General features: G+C 41.4%; 1 protein-coding gene across 2 annotated transcripts in view; it reads right to left on the reverse strand.

Moving 5' to 3' along the window:
* Positions 1–3,503: 3,503 nt before the first annotated feature.
* The window catches only part of LOC121288057 (transformation/transcription domain-associated protein), a 211,960-nt gene continuing 195,210 nt past the window's right edge, over positions 3,504–20,253 (reverse strand). For both annotated transcript variants that reach the window (XM_041206337.1, XM_041206336.1), the window contains exons 68-72: positions 18,360–18,577; positions 17,061–17,245; positions 10,569–10,772; positions 7,383–7,577; positions 3,504–5,238 (exon numbers count right to left, since the gene is read on the reverse strand). In XM_041206337.1, coding sequence (XP_041062271.1) covers positions 4,954–5,238; positions 7,383–7,577; positions 10,569–10,772; positions 17,061–17,245; positions 18,360–18,577 — 1,087 coding nt within the window. In that variant the 3' untranslated portion in view covers positions 3,504–4,953. The remainder of the gene's footprint in view (positions 5,239–7,382; positions 7,578–10,568; positions 10,773–17,060; positions 17,246–18,359; positions 18,578–20,253) is intronic.

A 20,253-nucleotide genomic window follows, 5' to 3' on the forward strand; every position in this document is an offset into this window, starting at 1 on the left:
ATGCAGAATGAAGGTGGGTAGATGGAGGCAGGATACAAAACAGCCATTATGTAATTTACTTGCAAAATAGGTTGGAAGGGCTGAATGCCTCCTCTTGGTGTACAGAATTGCAAAGCTCATCATTTATTGAGACAACCATGAAATTTATACATAACAGCAATCATACAATTTTCTAAAGCATGAGGCACTTGACCGGGGTTGTCTAACCTTTTTCACGTGAGGGGCCACGTTTCAATTTTTTTCTCGCTCTATGGGCCAATGAACAGATTTGGAAAGATAAGGTTCGGCACATCATTTAATTTAAAAAAAATAAATGTCTATATCAAAGCAATGTGATCATTTAAAAAAGTAATAAAAATGACCATTAAAAAGTGCCAAGCAGCAGGACTAACCAATAAAAGCTTTCTTTCCTTTTCACTAACGTAGAGCTAGAGAGACAGACTAGGCCCCAAGTCCTGATCACCAGGGAAGGGGTGGGGACCAGAGCCAAGCTAAGCAGTTGGGTTTAAATAGCACTGACCTTGCGTTCACCTCTGGTTGCACACACTATGCGGACCTCGGTGGAATTCATAGGCAATTGGGGGGCGGATACGTGTTGTATTTCAGCCTGGAGTTTCCTCCTCACCTGGCCTGCTTTGTGAATAGGTTTTTGGAGAGGGACGGAGGAGAAGGGGAAGGATGTGTGCCTCTGATGCACACCCAGCCTCTGGGTTCCTGCTCTCCCTCTTCACACACTCCCCACATGTGCTCTGGGAGGCTTTTGGACATTTTACCGCTGAGGAATTCAGCACTGCTATGAAGGTGCCAAGATGAGATTCCTCACTCTGCTCTGTCGGCTACTCCAGTTAACCTGGGCAGGGTGGCCAGGTGGGCACTGTGGCTGTGACTGCTGTTCCTCGCGGCCTCCCTGGCCCACTCTGCCATCTTGACCCCTGTACTCCTTTAGGGAGCCAAGCGAGAGAGTAAATGCACCATGGCCGCTCATCTTCACACTGCTCTTCCAATCACAGACTGTTTCTCTCCTGCACTTGCTGCAGCCTACACTCTCCGGAGTTTAGAAGAATGAGTTGTGACCTCATTGAAACATACAAGAGTTTGAAGTGGCTTGACAAGGTGGACATTGAGGTTGTTTCCCCTGGCTGGGGAATCTGTAACACTGGGCCACAATCTCAGGATAAGGGGCTGATCGTATTAACAAGGAGCAGCAGTAGGCCATTCAGACCCATGAGCCTGCTCTACCGTTTAATAAGATCATGGCTCATCTGATAGTAACCCGAAATTTGCAACCCACCTTCCCCCAATAACCCTTCACCCGCTTGCTTACCAAGAATCTATCCACCTCTGCCTTAAAAATATTCAAAGACTCTGCTTCCATCACCTTTTCAGGAAGAAAGTTCCAAAGACACACAACCCTCAGTGAAAAAATTTTGCCTCATATCTGTTTTAAATGGGCGACCCCTTATTTTTAAACAGTGACCCCAGTTCTAGATTCTTCCATAAGAGGAAACATCCTCCTCACATCCACCCTGTCAAGACCCCTCAGGATCTTATGTTTCAATCAAGTCACCTCTTACTCTTCTAAACTCCAGTAGATACAAGCCTAACCTGTCCAACTTTTCCTCAGAAGAGAACCCGCCCATTTCAGGTGTTAGTCTAGTAAACCTCCTCAGAACTGCTTCCAATGCATTTATGTCACTTAGGTATGAGATGAAGAGAAACCTCTTCACACAAATTCTCTAACCCAGGAGGTTGCAGATGCTCTATTGAGTATATTCAAAGCTGAGACAGATTTTGGTCTTCCGGAAATCAAAGGATATGGTGAACAGGTGGGAAAATGGAGCTGAGGCAGAAGATCAGCCATTATTGTATTGAATGGTGGAGAAGACTTGAGGGGCCATATGGTCTATTCCCGCCTCTAAGAAAATTACAGAGATGTGGGGGAAAAGGAGGGGCTAATTGGATTGCTCTTTGAAAGAGCTGGTGCAGATTTGATGGGCCAAATGGCCTACCTATGCATTGCACTATTCTTTATATTTTATGATTAATGTTCATAATGTATTCAGGGTCTGACCTGTCCTTAAAAGGAGTACCATCTGAACTGTGAATGAGTTAGAATTAATCTGCTATTGAGGGAGTTCGATGATTTTCATACAACAGAGCAATGTATTCAACGTCAGTCACTTTTGCCAGAAGACCTGGAAAAAGCCCAAAGGCAAGCATATCATTGGGAGCCACTGGTATAGATACGAACAGTTTCAGTCCTTATGATATCATTCCATGACTGGGCTAATACCATTACATAGGGAATAGATTGAAAGAAAAAATCAGCATGAAATGTTTTGCTTCTCCCCTTACAACTGTCTGCTGAAGTTTCTCCCTCATGTTGGGGCAGTTCCGCAGATACAGACAGTTTGCCACTACCTGTCCAAGTGTTCATTCTCCGTAGCCCAGCTTGAGACAGCAAATGCTAGCACACTGTTGAAACACCAGGAGACATCACATCAAAGCCCAATGTGGTCATTGACAATTTACCGTGCATCAGGGATGGTTGGGTCCCAATCATCAAATCCCACTCCAGAATCTTGACTGTAAGATCCATGCGGACACTTCCACTTCAGTATTGAGGGAGTGTTGCACTGTCAGAGATGCCATTTTCCATATGGGATTTACCAGAGGCAGTGTTTGTCCTCAGGTGCACATGAAAGATCCCATGGCACTATTTTGAAGAGGAGTAGGATAGTTCTCCAGTGTCCCAATCAATAGTTACTTCTCAACTCACATTTCTAAAAAAAATCTAGTCATCAGCTCATGCTCGTTTGCAGGAGCTTGCTGTGGGCAAATTGGCTGACACAGTTCCTACATTACAACAGTGGCTACACTTCAAAAGTGTGTAATTGGTTGTAAAGAGCTTTAGGTTATGCTGAGGTTGTGAAAGGTGCTATATAAATGCAATTTTTTTTCTTTGTAATTGCAGTGGTCAAAAAATGAAAAAAATACTATTTTGCTAATTGACAAACATGCATCACATAAATATGCATCTGAAAAACTATGGAGTGTGCACTCTCATTTAGAAGGATATTTGATGGGTACCATTTACACTTCCCTAGTCATTGACCTGACCTGGTCATGTTTAATTATTTTTAAAAAAAATCAGATTACTCGTCCCAGTACTGAAGTGGAAATGAAATGCTACCGTGGGTGAATTATAAGGAAGATGAAAGCTACAGCAGGACTTACATTTATAAACAGCCTCGCAATTCAAAGACATCTACATGAGTTTGAAATGGAGGCAGAATTCAACAACAGTGTGTTGGGATGAAAAATTAAATGTTGTACATTTGGGAAAGAATGGAGCATGTCCACAAAACCTATTTAGTTGCACATGATGTAGCGCCTCTGCAAAATGAACTGCGAGTGCCCAATAATCAGTAAAACCTTGAAACAGACAAACAACAGTGAGAAAATGGTTTTCATTATAAAATGATTTATTTTTTGCAAACAGATTCTGTACAAAATGTAATTCTTTTCAACATGATGGAACAATCTCCAAATAATTGCTGGCAAAGCAGTCAATATTATTTTTAAAAAAAAGTAAAAATAAAAAAGTTCATAAATTACAAAAAATAACTGGCCGCACTGAGATATCGACTTTCTACAGGATGGACAGGACTAAAACTGACTTGTATCAGTAAAAACACATTGGTTTTGAAAAGATGTCTACAATACCCATTGAAAAGCCCGCAAAACGTTTCTGGAGCTATTTTAAATAGTGTAAAAGGGGCTGGGGCAAATGCCCAAACCCATTCTTACATTTCAGAATTCACACAGGTTGTAAAATGAATTACTTGTTAAATTTCAGTTACGGCCCCCTTTCCAAAACGTTACATAGAAAAGAAATAAAATAAAAGCAGCTATTGTATACAGTCGGCTAAACTCTACTCTTTGATAGATCAACGCTGGCACTCAATTCATGCAGAGAAATGGATCTCTCCTAATTTGAACCAGTGACTCTCGAGCATGGTACAAAACAGTAAAAACACTTCACGCACGAAACCGCGATACTTCCCAAATCTTACAAAAGTGCAGTACTTGCTTGTGATTGCAGTGACAGAAACCTCTATCCACATTGCCCCCTCCCACCCCCTTATCCCTGACATAGTCTGCAAAAGGCATCTGTTTATATAGAAATACTTTGCGGTAAGTGGATTTTTTTTTTAAAACCAAGCAGGAATTCTGCAGTAATTGTCAAACAATGCTGAGTAGTGCATAATTAAAACCACTGAATAACTTGGCTCACTCATGCATTATTTCTTGACTCAATTACCCCTGTCGGGGACACAAGTATGCAGTTACTAATTTGGGCACTTGATGGTAAAGTTTTTGCTTTACCAGTGCAATGTTAAACTTTCAGCTGCTTCCCCACCCCACACCTCTCCCCATCCTCTCCAATATATTTTCTATTCTTTTATATCTTTTAATGAACACTCTCACGCAGAGACCACTCCCTCTGCTCCCACGCCACTGAATGTTCCTCCAACAGTGAGAAACATGGCCCACCCTTGGCATAAGTTCCTGAAGGCATTTTGCACGCTTAGCATTGTGCTTTCTGAAGGTAACCGCTCTTCACAGCCAGCAGCTTGTAATACTGCTGAATATTTACTCCTACCACAATGTCAAAAATATTGAGGTATTATTATTTTAATCACTCTCCCTGTACAGGTTTTAATCAATGGTTCCATCTAAAAACTAGAAGTCACGCATGATTTAACAGAGCAATGCAAAATAAACAAAAGCATCAGAAAACTGAAAGCTGAGGTGCTCAATCCCAGCAAGGAAATAATTCACAGAATTCGGGGTGTCCATAACTGCTTGTTGCAATAAAAAAATTAATCTTGACTCAACAGCCATCCACCCTTTCCCTCATCCCCCGACCAGGGTTCAAATATTCAGGCCTCACAGCCAAGGGTGCCAGGCGGGGTCCATGCGACAGAGGTTGTCCAGGCTGTTGGCGGCTGCGACGAGTGTGTTGACTTTGCTCTCACCGCCCTCAAACTGAGCCAGGCTGTGCAGCCGGGTCACAATGGCAGTCACTGCCTTCTGAACCAGCGAGACCAGCTGCTGGCTGTCCATGTTCTCAGGCTGGCCAGCTGCCGAGAGCGGCGAGGAGGTGTCCTCCTGAGTCTTCTTGTGCCAGGCAATTATTTCATCGCGCAACACAGCTTTCAGAATGCCATCAACCTGCGCGGAGAAGAAAATTGGATAATTATCTATAATTAACAGAATAACCAGGGGACCTGTTCCTGACACAGCAAGCATAATAAGTCATATTCTTTCATCGATTGGACGCGGAAAAAAAAAACACACACACACACACTAAAACAGCATTTTAATCATAAAGCTAGCTGGGAGAACTGGAGTTTCCTTTTTCCAAAACAGTTATTAGGCAACTTAACTATATCCTTACTAACAAAAATTAAAAAAAAACAGCCAGTTGTGATGATCTGGAATACAATATCTAAAAGGACACTGGAAACAGTAACTCTGAAAAGGAGGTTGGATAAATACTGGAAAAGGGGAATTAGCACAGCTGTGGGGAAACAGCAGGGGAAGTAGAGTAATTGGGATAATTCTTTCAAAGAGCTGACACACGCACAAAAGGCTGAATGGCCTTCTTCAGTGCTGTAAGGCTTGGACTGCAAAAACAAATCATTGCAATGATTGCAACAACAGGCTTGCTGAGAATAGAAGTAAAAGCGAAAGAAAGCAGACTTTAGCCAGAAACGTCCATTTACTTTTGTGGCTTTGAAATATTTCAGAGCTGTTGAACATTGAGTTTACCCCAGAATGAAGTCCAAGGTGAGGCGCTTTCTTCAGCAGCGCCTCAATTAGCTCGCGATCCGAATACCTGCTCAATTCACGCACCTTCTTTAGCTTGGTTCACTTGCCGTATATTAAGTAACATATAAACATGATTAATGCTGCAACCACCAGAAAATCTAGCCCTCTGTGATTTTTTTTGGGTGGGGGAAGGGAGGGGGGAAGGGTGCATGACAAACGAGAAGAAACATTTTGTTCGAGGCGGGGAGCTCAAGAGGCCGGTGCGAGCGTCTTTCCCCAGGCGCAGGAACATCACGCACTACAGGAATTGTAACAGGCATCAGGTCTGAATCGTTTATGACAGTGTGTTAACCCAACCATCAAAGTGGAATTCTTCAATGATGAGAAGATTAAATGGGACAGCGTGCTAATCAAAGAAGTTAGGTGTCTGACAGGCCTGGCTACTATACAGTCTTATTCTATTCTGGTTAAAAATTCAATGAAACCCATTTATCACAGAGATAGCACAGCCATGTTAAATATACATAAGCTGAAGTGCCAGGGCTGATTGTATCCCAAGTGAAGCCAACACTAAAACTATTTACCTATTTCAGTAAGGAAGTGTAAAAAATGGTCTCTGGAATGTTTACAAAAGCAGATTTTACTGTGACTTTGACTACAAACAGTAGCAGTACTTAAATAACAGCTTAGCCTCAGTGGGCAACACCCTTGCCTCTGAATCAGAAGGTTGTAGTTCAAGTCTCACTCGAGTCTGAGCACATAATCTAGGCTGGGACTCCAGTGCAGTACTGTGCAATTGCTACACTGCTCCAAGTGCTGTCTTTCAGATGAGATGTTAAACCAAAAGCTGTGAGCCCTCTCAGGTGAATATAAAAAAACATCCCATGGCACTATTTTAAAGAAGAGCTGGGGAGTTCTCCCCAGTGTTCTGGCCTATTTTTACGCCTCAACCAAACCAGTAAAACAGATTATCTGGTAATTGTCACATTGCTGTTTGTGGGAGCTTACTGTGCACAAATTGGTTGCAGTGTTTCCTCCATTATATCAGTGACTACACTTCAAAAAGTGCCTCATCATCCATGAAGTGCTTTGGAACATCCTGAGGTTGTGAAATGCATTGTAGAAATGCAGGTTTTTGCCTTTCCTGCAATCCATTTTGTTATACACAGCTGAAAATAGTCAGGGTCCCAGTAGGATGGTTGAGAATTAAGCTCTGATAATGGCAGTCAAATCACAGAGCTATGACCCACAAAAACTTCAGCACATTCGATTCCAGTTGTTTCAGTCAGTTATCGCTGCTCTTAGCTTCTAAGGGGGTATTGGGAGTCGAAACTGGAACATTTCACCTTTACATTCCTGGCTCTGGCAATTGGAACAGATTGCACAAAGGAACTTAAATTGCTCATCTCTTGTCATTCAGAGAATGGTAGCCATCCACCATCTTTTGGCCTATCAGAAAATTCAGATGCAGTCCTAGCCCTGTTAACAGACTAGCAGTATGGAAAAAAATATGATGGTAGAGGCAAGACACTCTATTGCCTTACTTTAAAGTTTGGTTGTGCAAAACATCTGGCAACAGCTATCATTGAGGCAGTGAGTGGGCCGGACACTCCAATAGTGGTGAGAAACTCCGAGATGTTGGGAGTGAGTCGGAAGGGCACAGGGCGGTTGGCATCCAGATCACCCGAGTTGTCATTGATATCAAACCTGAAGTACGCCACATTGAGCTTTCCGGTATCCTGGAACAAAAGGTCAAACAACAGGGTCACATTCAGTTGGCAAACATGAATGATAGCAACGTACAACCAATAGCAAACACTGAAGCTGTAATGGGAAAAAACACACAGGGGTCAAAGGTGTCGGTATCTTTACTTTTTTATTCAAGAGGTCAGTTGATTTGGCAACATAATCTCAGGATGTGCAGTTCAGAACATGACCAGAAAGAGCCATTCCTTAATTGCAATACCTCCTCAAACAGTTCTTCTGTGTACCTCCTCGATCTAAATATCATCTGATAATTAAAATACCATCTGATAATTAGAACTTTCGAGAATGTTAAAAAACATGCCTTCACCACAGTCACCCAATTTACTGGATAACAAAAGCAGAATTTTTTTTCTTTCTATTCAAGATAATGTCAGTCTTTCTATAATCCAGCCTCATGGCAAACAGAATGACTGATTTGATCGAAGTATTTAAAATGTTAAAAGGATTCAATAGGGTGGATACAGAAGAGCTGCTTCCTCTGGCGGGGCAATTATTAATGAGGGGGCACAGTCTTAATTTTAGAATTAGGTCATACAGGAGGGAAATCAGGAAGCATCATTTCCCCGCCACACACAGAGTAGTGGTAAGCTGGAACACTCTCCCCCCCTCCCCCCACCCCCATCATAAAAATTGTGCATGTTGGGGCACAACTGGAGCTTTCAAGATTAGAATTGGTAGGTCATCAAGGGCCACGGAGTTAAAATGGGTTTAAAGTACAAATTAGCCATGATCTAACTGAATGGCAGAGCAGAATTGAACAGCTGAATGGCTTTATGTTCTAATCAGCAATGATCTTAAATTTTACTAGCTTGTGAAACATTTTGGGACATCCTGGGGACTATACAAATGCAAGCTCTTTCTTACAACTTTCAAACAAATTTATTAAGCAAAGGGTGGAAGCTCTTTAACATTACTATCAGGAGGGTTTAAATATTTTCAAGAACATTACCATCTTCAACCTGTAGAACAGGGTGGGGATTCTGAAGTGATATAACTGGATCACACACATTTGAAATAACGACTTTGAAGACAGCAATATGGCTTTATGGCTTGCATTAGTTGTTGGAATATTTCATCAGTTCTGTTCAATTCATTTGCTTTTTATGAACCTGGAGGTTTCTGATATTTATATTATGAGGATACGAGGGCTAACCTTTGGGTACACAATTTAATGGTGATCTGGTAATATTGACAAAGAAAAATTAAGCAGTAGTAATGCCTGTAGTTTGCATAAATGAACCTCTTATGAGAATATAATAGAGTGGATTTCAGAAGGGAAAATCATTCTTGACGAATGTTATTGAATTTTTTGAAGTAATAAAAAGTGTCGACAAGGGTAATGCTGTAAATTGAGGTATACTTGGATTTTGAAAAGGCCTTCAATAAGGTACTGCACAGTGGACTCATGACTAAGGTCAGTACACGAGGAGTCAGAAGACAAATAGTAGAATCAAATGCAAGCTGATTGCAGACCAGAAAAGAGAAGAGTCAGGGTTAAAGGTAGTTACTGGTAAAAGGTGGAAAGTGGTGCTCCACAGGATCTGTGCTGGGAACACTGCTCAGTTCACCATTAGTTACACAATCTGGACATGGGAATCGGGTGGGGTTGTGGGCGAGGTTAATACTGAGGAGAACTGCAACAGGAAGATATTAATAAAATTGCAGAATGGGTGCATAATTGCCAAATGAATTTCAATTAATGAGAGAAGGTAAATTTTGGTAGGTAGAATAAGGAGGGCACATATCCCTTCCAAAGTAAGTGTGTAAATAGGATAGAGGAAAACAGATTTTGGGGGTTGGGATACACAAATCACAAAGTAGCAATGCAGGTTAATAAGCCTATAAGAAAAGCAAACAAAGCACTGGGGTTCATTTCTAAAGGAATAGAATGAAAAGCAGAGAGTTGTATAGAACCACCACTTGGGAGTTCTAGTCCTCATTTTTTGAAGAAAAAGAGAAACACTGGAGAAGGCGCAAAATGATTTACTAGAATGATACCAGAACTGTGTGTTTACACCTGTCAGGAAACAGGCAGGGGCATTTTTTTCTCTAGAAAAGACTGAGCGGTGATCTGATAGAAGTCTTTAAGATTATGAAATGGTTTCATTGAATAGAGTTGGCCAAGATGTTTTCAAATGCAGAGGAGACCAAACCAGGAGCTATAAGACAGTCACCAATAAATCCAATAGGGAATTCAGGAGAAACTTTCTGATCTAGAGTGTGATTAGAATATGGAACTCGCTACCACAGGTGGCAAACAGCATGGATATATTTAAGGGAAATCGTGATTAATACAAGAGGGAGAAAGGAAGGGAAGGATATATTGATCAGCATTGGATGAACAGGAGGGGAGATGAAGATCACTGGCAGAGACCAGTTAGGTTTCTGTGCCGTAAATACAATGTAATGCATTAGAAACACAGACACACAATGAAGATGGTAACAGGAAATAATGTCAATTACAAATACAGGCTTCATTCCTTTTTTTAAAAAAAATCTGCAATGCACTGACAGGTGAAAAGTTCACCTTTAATCATTTTAAAATGAATCAAGAAGTGAGATTGAGATGGCTTTTGAAAAAAATCCCAACAGTAATTGTTTTGGCATGAGACAAAACCAAGATCTATATAATATAGCTGGGCACAAACCCCAGTACAGACAACAGTTCATTGCTCTCACTGGATTCATTTTAGCTCAGTGCAATTATCATTTTGTTTAAATTGCTTCAAATTAGTTACATAAATAGTCTTTAGCTCCGCAATGACCATTAGCTGCACCTGCTTCAGGCATCTTGCACAGACTGGCAGTGAGCACTAAACAGCGAAATGCTCAGTGAGTACACCAAGGGTGTTAAATTCTATGGATGTTACAGCACTTCTACAAAACTTACTGCAGTGAATGTAGTCTGTTGTTAGCAAGCTTATATAACAACCACCGTAATGAGATTAAGATTCTGCACGTACCTGTGCAATTTGAAGCATCTCTGGGTTAAGGCGGTTCAGGTGCAGAACAAATTCAGCAAAACCAATTAATGCAAGCTGAATGGTGAACATCTTTCTAAAAGTCCAGTAGTCAGTGGCATTAGGGAAGGTATGCAAAGCCCATTCCTTCAACATACTCCGTGGCACCATGTTCCCCTGTACCTCTTTTAGAATGTCACGCAGAACCTGAAGAAAGTCCAAAAGTCAGTTTAATGTCACACCCTTTGTCATATGCGAAAGCATTACACAATGAGTGTATCGAATATTAATTTCTTAAAACAGAGATCAAAGACTGTAAATCCATGAAGAGTTGGGCACAGGGGATGGCATTTAATGGAGTGGTGGGGGTCTCGCTAGCCAGCTAAAGAGCAGCCAAGAGCCCTGCATTGTCTCTGCTGAGTTAAATGCCAATCCACACCTGCAACCCTCCGACCTGATGAAATCACCCCCAAACTCACCACGGGGCATTCAATTCAGCCCAGTATTGCTAAGGATAGTGAAAGAAAATATAAAAGTTCTATGAAATAAAACAAATATTTTTGTGGGGATAAGTGACTGAAGGAGAACAGGGGGAAGCAAAGAGAGAGGAGGGGGAAATAGGGAACAAGAAGCAAGGGGATAAGGAGCAAATAAGGCACATGAGGAGCAGTGGGAGGGTTCACCATATTTATAGATCAATTGAAGATACTGGGGTGTTAAATTAGGATCTGCACAGTAAGGTAAACCATCTGTTGAAGATTTTCCTGTTAGTACTGCTCAAATATTTTTGTCAACTTCTTGATATTGCAATACAGTTGGCACCGATGCTTAGAACAGCTCGTAATGCAGCTGATGGACTGAGCAAGACTGTGTGGTTCTGTTTGACATGAGCCTACACCCAGCATATTGTAGGGTGGTTAGCTATCTGGCATGAACATGTTGTATGAATATGAAACAAATCAAACTTTCACTAGTACCATATGTGCAATGCAGCACTGAAGAAAGGTTAGCTTAGGAAAATAATTGAAGCCTACTGGCTACAGTCTGTTCCACATGTTTTTGGGTGGAATTCAGATGAACACATTATTGCCTGGAGCGCCTCAATTTATCTATTGTCCTTCATACGCATTGAAATTAGCTAACATTTTATTCATCATTGACATTTTGACTGTTGACATTTAGCATTAAACTGAAATTTTTTTGGTCATAAAGTTGTTGGGAAGACATAATCCTGCAAAAACCATCAAGAGATTTTTCTCTTTGATTTTGAGGCGAAGTAGTTTAAAATGTTATCTCCAATTGTAATCTATTAAACAAGGCCAGAAAAGGTCATTGATATTCAGAGGCAGTGTTCTTAGAAACTACAACCAAATCAGTGAATATTTCCACCTTGCAGCTTCATTTCCATGGCACTTGATACACTAAGCGATCATGAACCAGTCATGGATCACAGCTGCCTTTATATCTCCATGCAGCAAACAGGCACAGCCAAGTTGTCCAGTAACATTAATCTTTCTTTCAGGAGTGTGAAGTGGTATTTTAAAAAATAAATTAGCAATAAAAGCACCAATCATTGGTTCGGCCTAAAATGGACAAGGAAGCAGCAAATGGAGGGTTCCAGTCTCTCAACAGTTTGGAACCACTAATTGACATGACTTGAAACCAGGATGGAAGGCGTACCTCTTCGAGAAAGGTAAGTGGGACTAGCACAAGGTCATGATCTACAGACAGATGAAGTGGGATAGGTCGCCAACACATCTGTACGCGCAATAAACAATGTTTTCCATGTGCACTGTACTTAAAAATAGTTCTAAAAGTAATTCTGATGAAAGTTTTGGCTTTTGAACAAAATAATAAACAGCAGATAAGGACTGGTATTATCATCCGTTATCTATTCGCCATTTACGTGGTTGCAGATCATGTAAGCAAGTTCCAGCCTCATTCTCTATAAATTTAACTAGCCAATGACATGTACACGACTTGCATTTATATAGCGCCTTTCAAGTAAAACCATCCAAGGTGCTTCATGGAGCATTATCAAAAAGAAATTTGACACTGAATCAAAGAGAGAGAGAGATAAAAGGGCATGTGGCCAAAGAGCTAGGTTTAAAGGGGGTTTTAAAGGATGAGAGAGTTTGAGGGCTTTAGGGAGAGAGTTTCAAAGCTTAGGCCCCAGGTGGCTGAAGGCAGTGTCACCAATGACGCAGTAAAAGAAGTGGGGACGAGCAATCTCAGTACACAACCAAGTTGTAATTGCCTCAAAATTTTTGTTTTCAATAGATAATTCTATACATACACCATGTGCACCTTCTACACCTTTAATAAGAATATATGTAAAATGTCAAACATGAAAAATAATGCTGTACTACTGTAAATCAGAACAGAAGTCAACATTGCCCCAAGTAGACTTAAAAATAGTTCTAAAAGTAATTCTGATGAAAGTTTTGGAATGTTCTATAACATTGTGCTTGTACATTAACAAGTAATTTGAATCAAACTGACGACAAAATCTTAGCATTTTATTCTTGTGCCATTTTAAAATAATTACCTCCATCAAATTTTCAACAGATTATTTACAACATAACTAGCCTGCATTAATTTTAGATGTCACATTTATGCAAAGATTCTACACTTATTTCAGTTGTGTTTATTAACCATTTTAGTTATCCATTTTGATTTTGCTTTAATAGAACCTGATTTGCAGTAAATGTCAAATTATACAAAGTATGATGACAAGATGTTTAGGAGGCAATACTTACCAGCTTTAAACAAAAACAGACCTATGCTAATAGCAGGATTAAAAGATATCAACTTTTAAATTATGAGATGTACTTTACTCTCATCTATAAAAGGACTTACTGTATGCATTTGTGAGCAGGCTGTCTATTCATTTTATAGATCAGTTTACCAGAAAAAAAGGCCTACCAATTCTGAGTTTAAAGCCCATAATCGGAGTAATCTCTCGCACACACTGCAACTTCAGAGATTCAGATTTCATTGAATATCATGTTCATCTTTTCAAAACACTTGGCTCAATCTGATGGTACAAGGCCTCGCAAAGTAAACATATTATTTGACCTTTCAAGTAAACCGTTTATTTGAATAGGGTTACTACCTCGCATTTTCCCTCATGTGTAAACTCAGGTTTGTTCCTTGGCACTCCTGATTATTTTTCTTCTCCTGCCCAGTTCTTCCCATGCTCCCTCCGCCCACTGCCTCTCCCCAGAACACAAATTTCTGCTTCTCTTAAAGACCACAGAGTGCACACTGAGGTGCATTTACACCTCATTTCAGTCCATGCAGCTAATGCCAATCTATACACAGCATGACAGAAGTGAAAATGTATAAGGCATGTAAGGCAGCACTTTCACAAAGTTAGAGTTACAAAAAAAAAATGCACAAGGCTTCTACCTAAAAACATTTAAAAGATTTGAAGCATTTTACAGTAAGGAAATGCAGTCTGTTCAGGTCAAAATCAAGGAGCTACTTCATACACATTTGGGCAACTGTCCATCTACAGCACAGAAACAGGCTGATTGGCACAACTTGTCCATGCCAGTGTTTATGCTCCACATGAGCCTCTTCCCATCCCTCTTTGTGAAAGGTGCTATATAAACAAAAGATTTTTCTTCTTTCTTTCTTTGGCGTGACATTGTGTATCCTGGTAAATCATTGAACAGAAAGGAGATACTCGACTACATCAGTGCCAGATTTTCACAGCACAGAGTGTGCCCCTCTTGCTTTTATAACAGAACCACAATACCATCTGTCAAATTTGTTTGTGGGCATGTTCCTTGAAGAACTGGGATACATACCCAAACCAAAAGCAGCTTGAACCATTTCTGTGTCAGGGTTAGTGTAGCTTTGATGAAAGATTCTCTGCAAAGCTGAGGGGCCCAGGAAGACTGAAGCCACATGTAACAATGAAATGATAATCACTGGCACCTCAATCCGAGAGGTGAATGACGATGATAAGGATAGAGAAGTGCAGGTACATGGAGAGAGTGGAGCAGGGAGTGATGAGTGATAATGAACATCACCAGTGGAAAGCTCACGAATGAGGGAAAAGCTGTAAAATATCTTCTGGCAATTGCTGAATCAGGGCCAGTGACTTTGAAATTGGGATCATTTTGAATCTAGTAATTTATTACATAATGCCAAGAATCATTTATGTACTGTAGGCACAAGGAGTAAAATGTAATACTTAAATCAATATTATTTTATCACACTTTCGCCAGACACACACACTCCACTCAAGGTCAGTGATCAGGGCACTTCACATACTCCAGTCTCTAAACAAGTGAATTGTACCTGGTACCTGTAACTCTTCCAGATTTTTAACAATCCCCAATAATTTTTGTCTGAGATAATGTAGCTACAACATGTTAATTTTCTCATTATAATCAGCCTCGTCATTGCTCTCTGCTCCTGTGCAACTTCAAGGTCCCTCTCATTAATCATTCTCCTTGAACCATTAATTTTCAACATGCTTCTGTAGCAAGGTAACTCAAAGCTCTCCATTATTCTTTTTCCAATGTTCAAGGCCCATTCTCACATTCATTCCATATTGTTTAGCATGTAACGCTTAGGCATACCATTTCGTGGTCCACTTCTCCATCACCCCCCACCTATGACACCTCCCCATGCCCACGCAAAAGATGTAACACCTGCCCCTCCACTTCCTCTCTCCTCATCGTCCAAGGGCCCAAACACTCCTTTCAAGTGAAGCAGCATTTCACTTGCATTTCCCCCAACTTAGTCTACTGCATTCGTTGCTCCCAATGTGGTCTCCTCTACATTGGAGAGACCAAACGTAAACTGGGCGACCGCTTTGCAGAACACCTGCGATCTGTCCGCAAGAATGACCCAAACCTCCCTGTCGCTTGCCATTTTAACACTCCACCCTGCTCTCTTGCCTACATGTCTGTCTTTGGCTTGCTGCATTGTTCCAGTGAAGCCCAACGCAAACTGGAGGAACAGCACCTCATCTTCCGACTAGGCACTTTACAGCCTTCCGGACTGTACATTGAATTCACCAACTTTAGGTCTTGAACTCCCGCCTCCATCTCCACCCCCTTTCTGTTTCTTCCCCCTTCCTTTTGTTTTTTCCAATAATTTATATAGATTTTTCTTTTCCCACCTATTTCCATTATTTTTAAATCTTTTATGCCCCCCTATCCCAACCAGAGCTATACCTTGAGTGCCCTACCATCCATTCTTAATTAGCACATTCGTTTAGATAATATCACCAACTTCAACACCTCTGTGTTCTTTTGTCTGTGACATCTTTTGATTATCTGCTCCTATCACTGCTTGCTTGTCCCTACAACCACACCACTCCCCCTCCACTTCCCTGCAGCCCACCCCCCCCACCCCACCCCCCACCTCCCACCTTAAACCAGCTTATATTTCACCCCTCTCCTTGGATTCACCTAGTTCTGTTGAAGGGTCATGAGGACTTGAAACGTCAACTCTTTTCTTCTCCGTCGATGCTGCCAGACCTGCTGAGTTTTTCCAGGTAATTCTGTTTTTGTTTTGGATACCATTTAGTAGCTTGATTTTATAACTGCACAATAACACAGTCATCTTAAATGCCTCTTCTGCAATTCTTGCAGACAATTAGCTTCAATGTTTCATCATCTTATGTTGACTATCCAGTGGACAACTTCATCCACTTACTCTATTTTCATATTATTCACTCTAGTTTACACAATGATAGAGGCTTAATGGGTTAAATATGAGGATATGTTGCATAAACATACCTTGCTTTTGCTTGAGCATCGGAGACTGTGGATTGAGATGTTTAAAATGATTGAAGGATTTGATAGGGCAGCTAAAGAAAAGCTATTTACTCTTGTTGGTGAAATCAAGAATGAGAGAATGGAATCTTAAAATTAGAGCTGGGCCATTAGGAGGGCAATTTGGAAGCACTTTTCCCAAACCAAGGGTAGCAGAAATCTGGAATTCTCTATTCAACTGGAGAGGGTCAATCAAACATGTCAAAACTGAGATTCATAGATTTCCGTTAGGCAAACACTTCTGGCCTCTTGTGCATCCATGATTTAAATCACTCCACCAGCAGTGGCTGTGACTTCAGTTGTTGAGGCCCTAAACTCCGGAATTCCCTCCCTAAATCTCTCTGTCTCTGTACTTCTCTCTCCTCGATTTGTTCTTTAAAACCTATCACTTTGACCAAGCTTTTAGTCACCTTTCCAAAAACCACCTAATGTGGCTTGGCAAATTTTGTTTGATATTCGCACCGGGGAAATGCCTAGGGACATTTTACTACATTAAAGGTGCTACATAAATGCTAATATTGTTGCTGTAAATGTGTCGAAGGACATGGAAATGATGTAGGTAAATGGAGTTGAGGTGCAGATCAATCATGATTTAAGTGAATGGTGGAAGAGGCTTGAGGGGCTGAATGGCCTCCCTCCTGTTCCTATAAAACCACCTCACTTGTGCAGCAAACAGTCCCTTTTGTATATTTTGTACCTGATGACTTGCTTGGGTTCCTCTGGCCTGTACAGTAGCCAATCTGTCATAGTAGCGGGATATAGGATTGTCATGTTCAATGCCCTTTTTGGCACAGCGCTGCTTGTAAATTTCCACAAGAGAAAGAGATGAAGGATTGTCTTCGACCAGCCTCATTTGAGGCGAAACTGCGACAACTCGTGGTACTGTAAAACAAATGGGGAAAATCACAAGTTGGACACCAATCATTGCAATTTCAGCTGGCATTATTCATGCAAATTGCCCTCAAACATGGAGTCTTAGTTAATAATAAAAAGGAGCGTCAGTGAACAGCTAGTAACAACCAACATCACTAAAGCAATTATCTGGGCAATAACTGCATTTTTGGGACTTGTGTGCAAATTGGCTGCCGTATTTCCTACATTACAACAGGGCTATACTATTAAAGCACTTCATTGGCTGTAATGTGCTTTGCAGCGTCCTGATATCCTGAAAGGCACTAGATAAACTTTTTCTCCCATAGGTCTTTCTTTTAAATATTTTCTCCACTCAAGGAGTTAGATGGAAGAACATCAACTTTAACTATTTACTTTTATGTTGTTTACTTTTACTTGTATGGCTGTTTATCTTTTATCAAAATAAATTTGTATGAAATGCTGAAACTTAAAGCAAGGTCTAAATGTGACGCAGCCCCACTTTTAAGGACCGCAATAGGGCTTTATGGAGGCACAGGGCATGATCAGTAGCTAAAAGAAGCTGCCAGGCAAGGTTTGATGTTTGTTTCTTGGCCTGTTACCAAACATTTTCCTGGTTCTCAAGGCAAGGGCACTCAAAGGTAATGGAACTCTGAGTGTGATCAAAGATACAGAAGTCAAAAGAATTCTGGTAAGGGGGACAGCAAAGATCCAGGAGCATAAAAATGTTGACAGGTGGTGGGGTCTGGTTTGCCAACTGAGAATAATTTCTAATTGAACACAAGAAATGCACACACACAATTAGCTTCCAACTAACTTCAGGAGTGTCTATGCAGCAATTAGATCTTGTAGAATAAGAAGAACACAATAATTACATTCAACCTAACAACAGAATAACATTGTGCTTTAAATGGTATAATCTTGCAGTCAGTATAATAGTCAGTGCATTCTCTAATCTAGGCTGAGACTCAAAGAACTGACTGAATCCTCAGTCTATATGGGCATGCATGGCTACAAAGTATGAAAACATATACAGGCTCTGTTATGCACGTTTGCTTTTGTCGACACTGCATCTATTTCTGTAGGAGGACAGTAACTCAAACAGACACATTCCAGAACACAATACCTGTGAAGAATAGGTGCCTCTTTGTAGTCTCCTTTCTTTTCTCCAGACAGGGGTTCAAGAGCCTCAGCAATTGTAAAACGCGCTCTTCCCGTCGAGACTCTGTCAGACAGGCATCATTCATCACCAGGTATGGATATATCTTGCCGTTGTGGCCCCGGATGTAAAGTCTACGAGCTGCTGTGTTGTGCTTCTGTACAATCTCTACTCTGGGCATAAACCTGATACACAAATGACAATATTCAGACCAAAAAACAAGTTCCTAAAAATTTTACAGTGATGGATTAGATGAAAGAATGATATAGCTTAGAAGGTCGCCATTTGGCCCACTGTGCAGTCATCTCTTTGAAACTGCTATCCAATTTGTCCCACTTACCCTGTTCTTTTCCCATAGCTCTGAAATTTTTCTTTTTGAAGTATTTATCCAATACCAATTTTAAAGTTGTTGAATCTGCCTCCACGTTTACAGGCAGCAAATTTCCAATTATATCAACTCGCTGCATTAAAAAAAATCTCATTCTCCCCCCCACCGGCTTCTTTTCTCATTTATCTTAAATCTATGTCCTCTGTTTGCCAGCCCTCCTGCCACTGGAAACAGTTTCTCCTTATTCGCTCTGTCAAAACCCATGATTTGTGCCCCTCATGATTTTGAACATCATTATTAAATCTCTCCTTATATTTTGACTTGCTGACATGATGGGGAATGAACTTCAAAAAGAATACACAGTCACATCTATAGACGAGCACAACCCAATGTTAGGAATCCCAACTTGCCTTATTATAGAGCAAGAGCCAGGAACTACTGGTCCCAGCATGCCCTGGGAGTGTCCACGCATGCGCAGATCGGAAGCAGTGTTTGGAGCGCTTCGGGCCAAAGACAAGGGCCTAGTGTGCCTGCATGAATTAAAAAAGGCACAAAAACCCCTATACCAGAGAAGAGTCCCACACAGAGGACAGGGAGAGGTCCCAGAGCAAGAGAGAGAACAAGCAAAGGAGCCAACGAGGGGAGACCACCATCGGTAGGGGCCATCAGGAAGAGGGGCAAAGAACAAGGCTCCAAACAGTAAGAGTGCTGCAGTTGGCAGGCTTTAGCGACGAGGGCTCGGGAGAAACCCTGGAGATTCGGGGGAGGTAATGGTGTAGCGGTATTGTCACTGGACTAGTAATCGAGACTCAAGGTAATGCTCTGGGGACCCGGGTTTGAATCCCGCCACGGCAGATGTGGAATTTGAGCTTTATGTTTCAGCATTTCATACAATGCCCAGTTTGGGTTCTGCCAGGGCCACTCAGCTCCTGACCTCATTACGGCCTGGGTTCAAACATGAACAAAAGAGCTGAACTCCAAAGGTGAGGTGAGAGTGACTGCCCTTGACACCAAGGCAGCATTTGAAAGTGTGTGGCATCAAGGAGCAAAACTGGAGTCAGTGGGAATCAGGGGTAAGCTCTCTGCTGGTTGGAGTGATACCTAGCATAAAGAAAGATTGTTGTGGTTGTTGGAGGTTAGTCATCTCAGCTTCAGGACTTCATTGCAGGAGTTCCTCAGGACAGTGTCCCTGGCCCAACCATCTTCAGCTGCTTCATCAAAGACCTTCCTTCCATCATAAGGTCAGAAGTGGGGATGTTCGCTGATAATTGCACAATGTTCAGCACCATTCGCGACTCCTGCTTCACACCGTCCAGGGCAAAGCAGCCCCGCTTGATTCGCACCACATCCGCAAGCATTCATTCCCTCCACCACCAACAGTAGCAGCAGTGTGAACCATCTACAAGATATGTATGAACTGTATAAAACGCTGGTTAGGCCACAGCTGGAGTATTGCGTGCAGTTCTGGAATCCGCATTATAGGAAGGATGTAATTGCACTAGAGAGAATGCAGGGGAGATTTACCAGGATGTT

Source organism: Carcharodon carcharias, chromosome 15 (genome assembly GCF_017639515.1).
Source record: "Carcharodon carcharias isolate sCarCar2 chromosome 15, sCarCar2.pri, whole genome shotgun sequence".
NCBI classification, from domain to species: Eukaryota; Metazoa; Chordata; class Chondrichthyes; order Lamniformes; family Lamnidae; genus Carcharodon; species Carcharodon carcharias.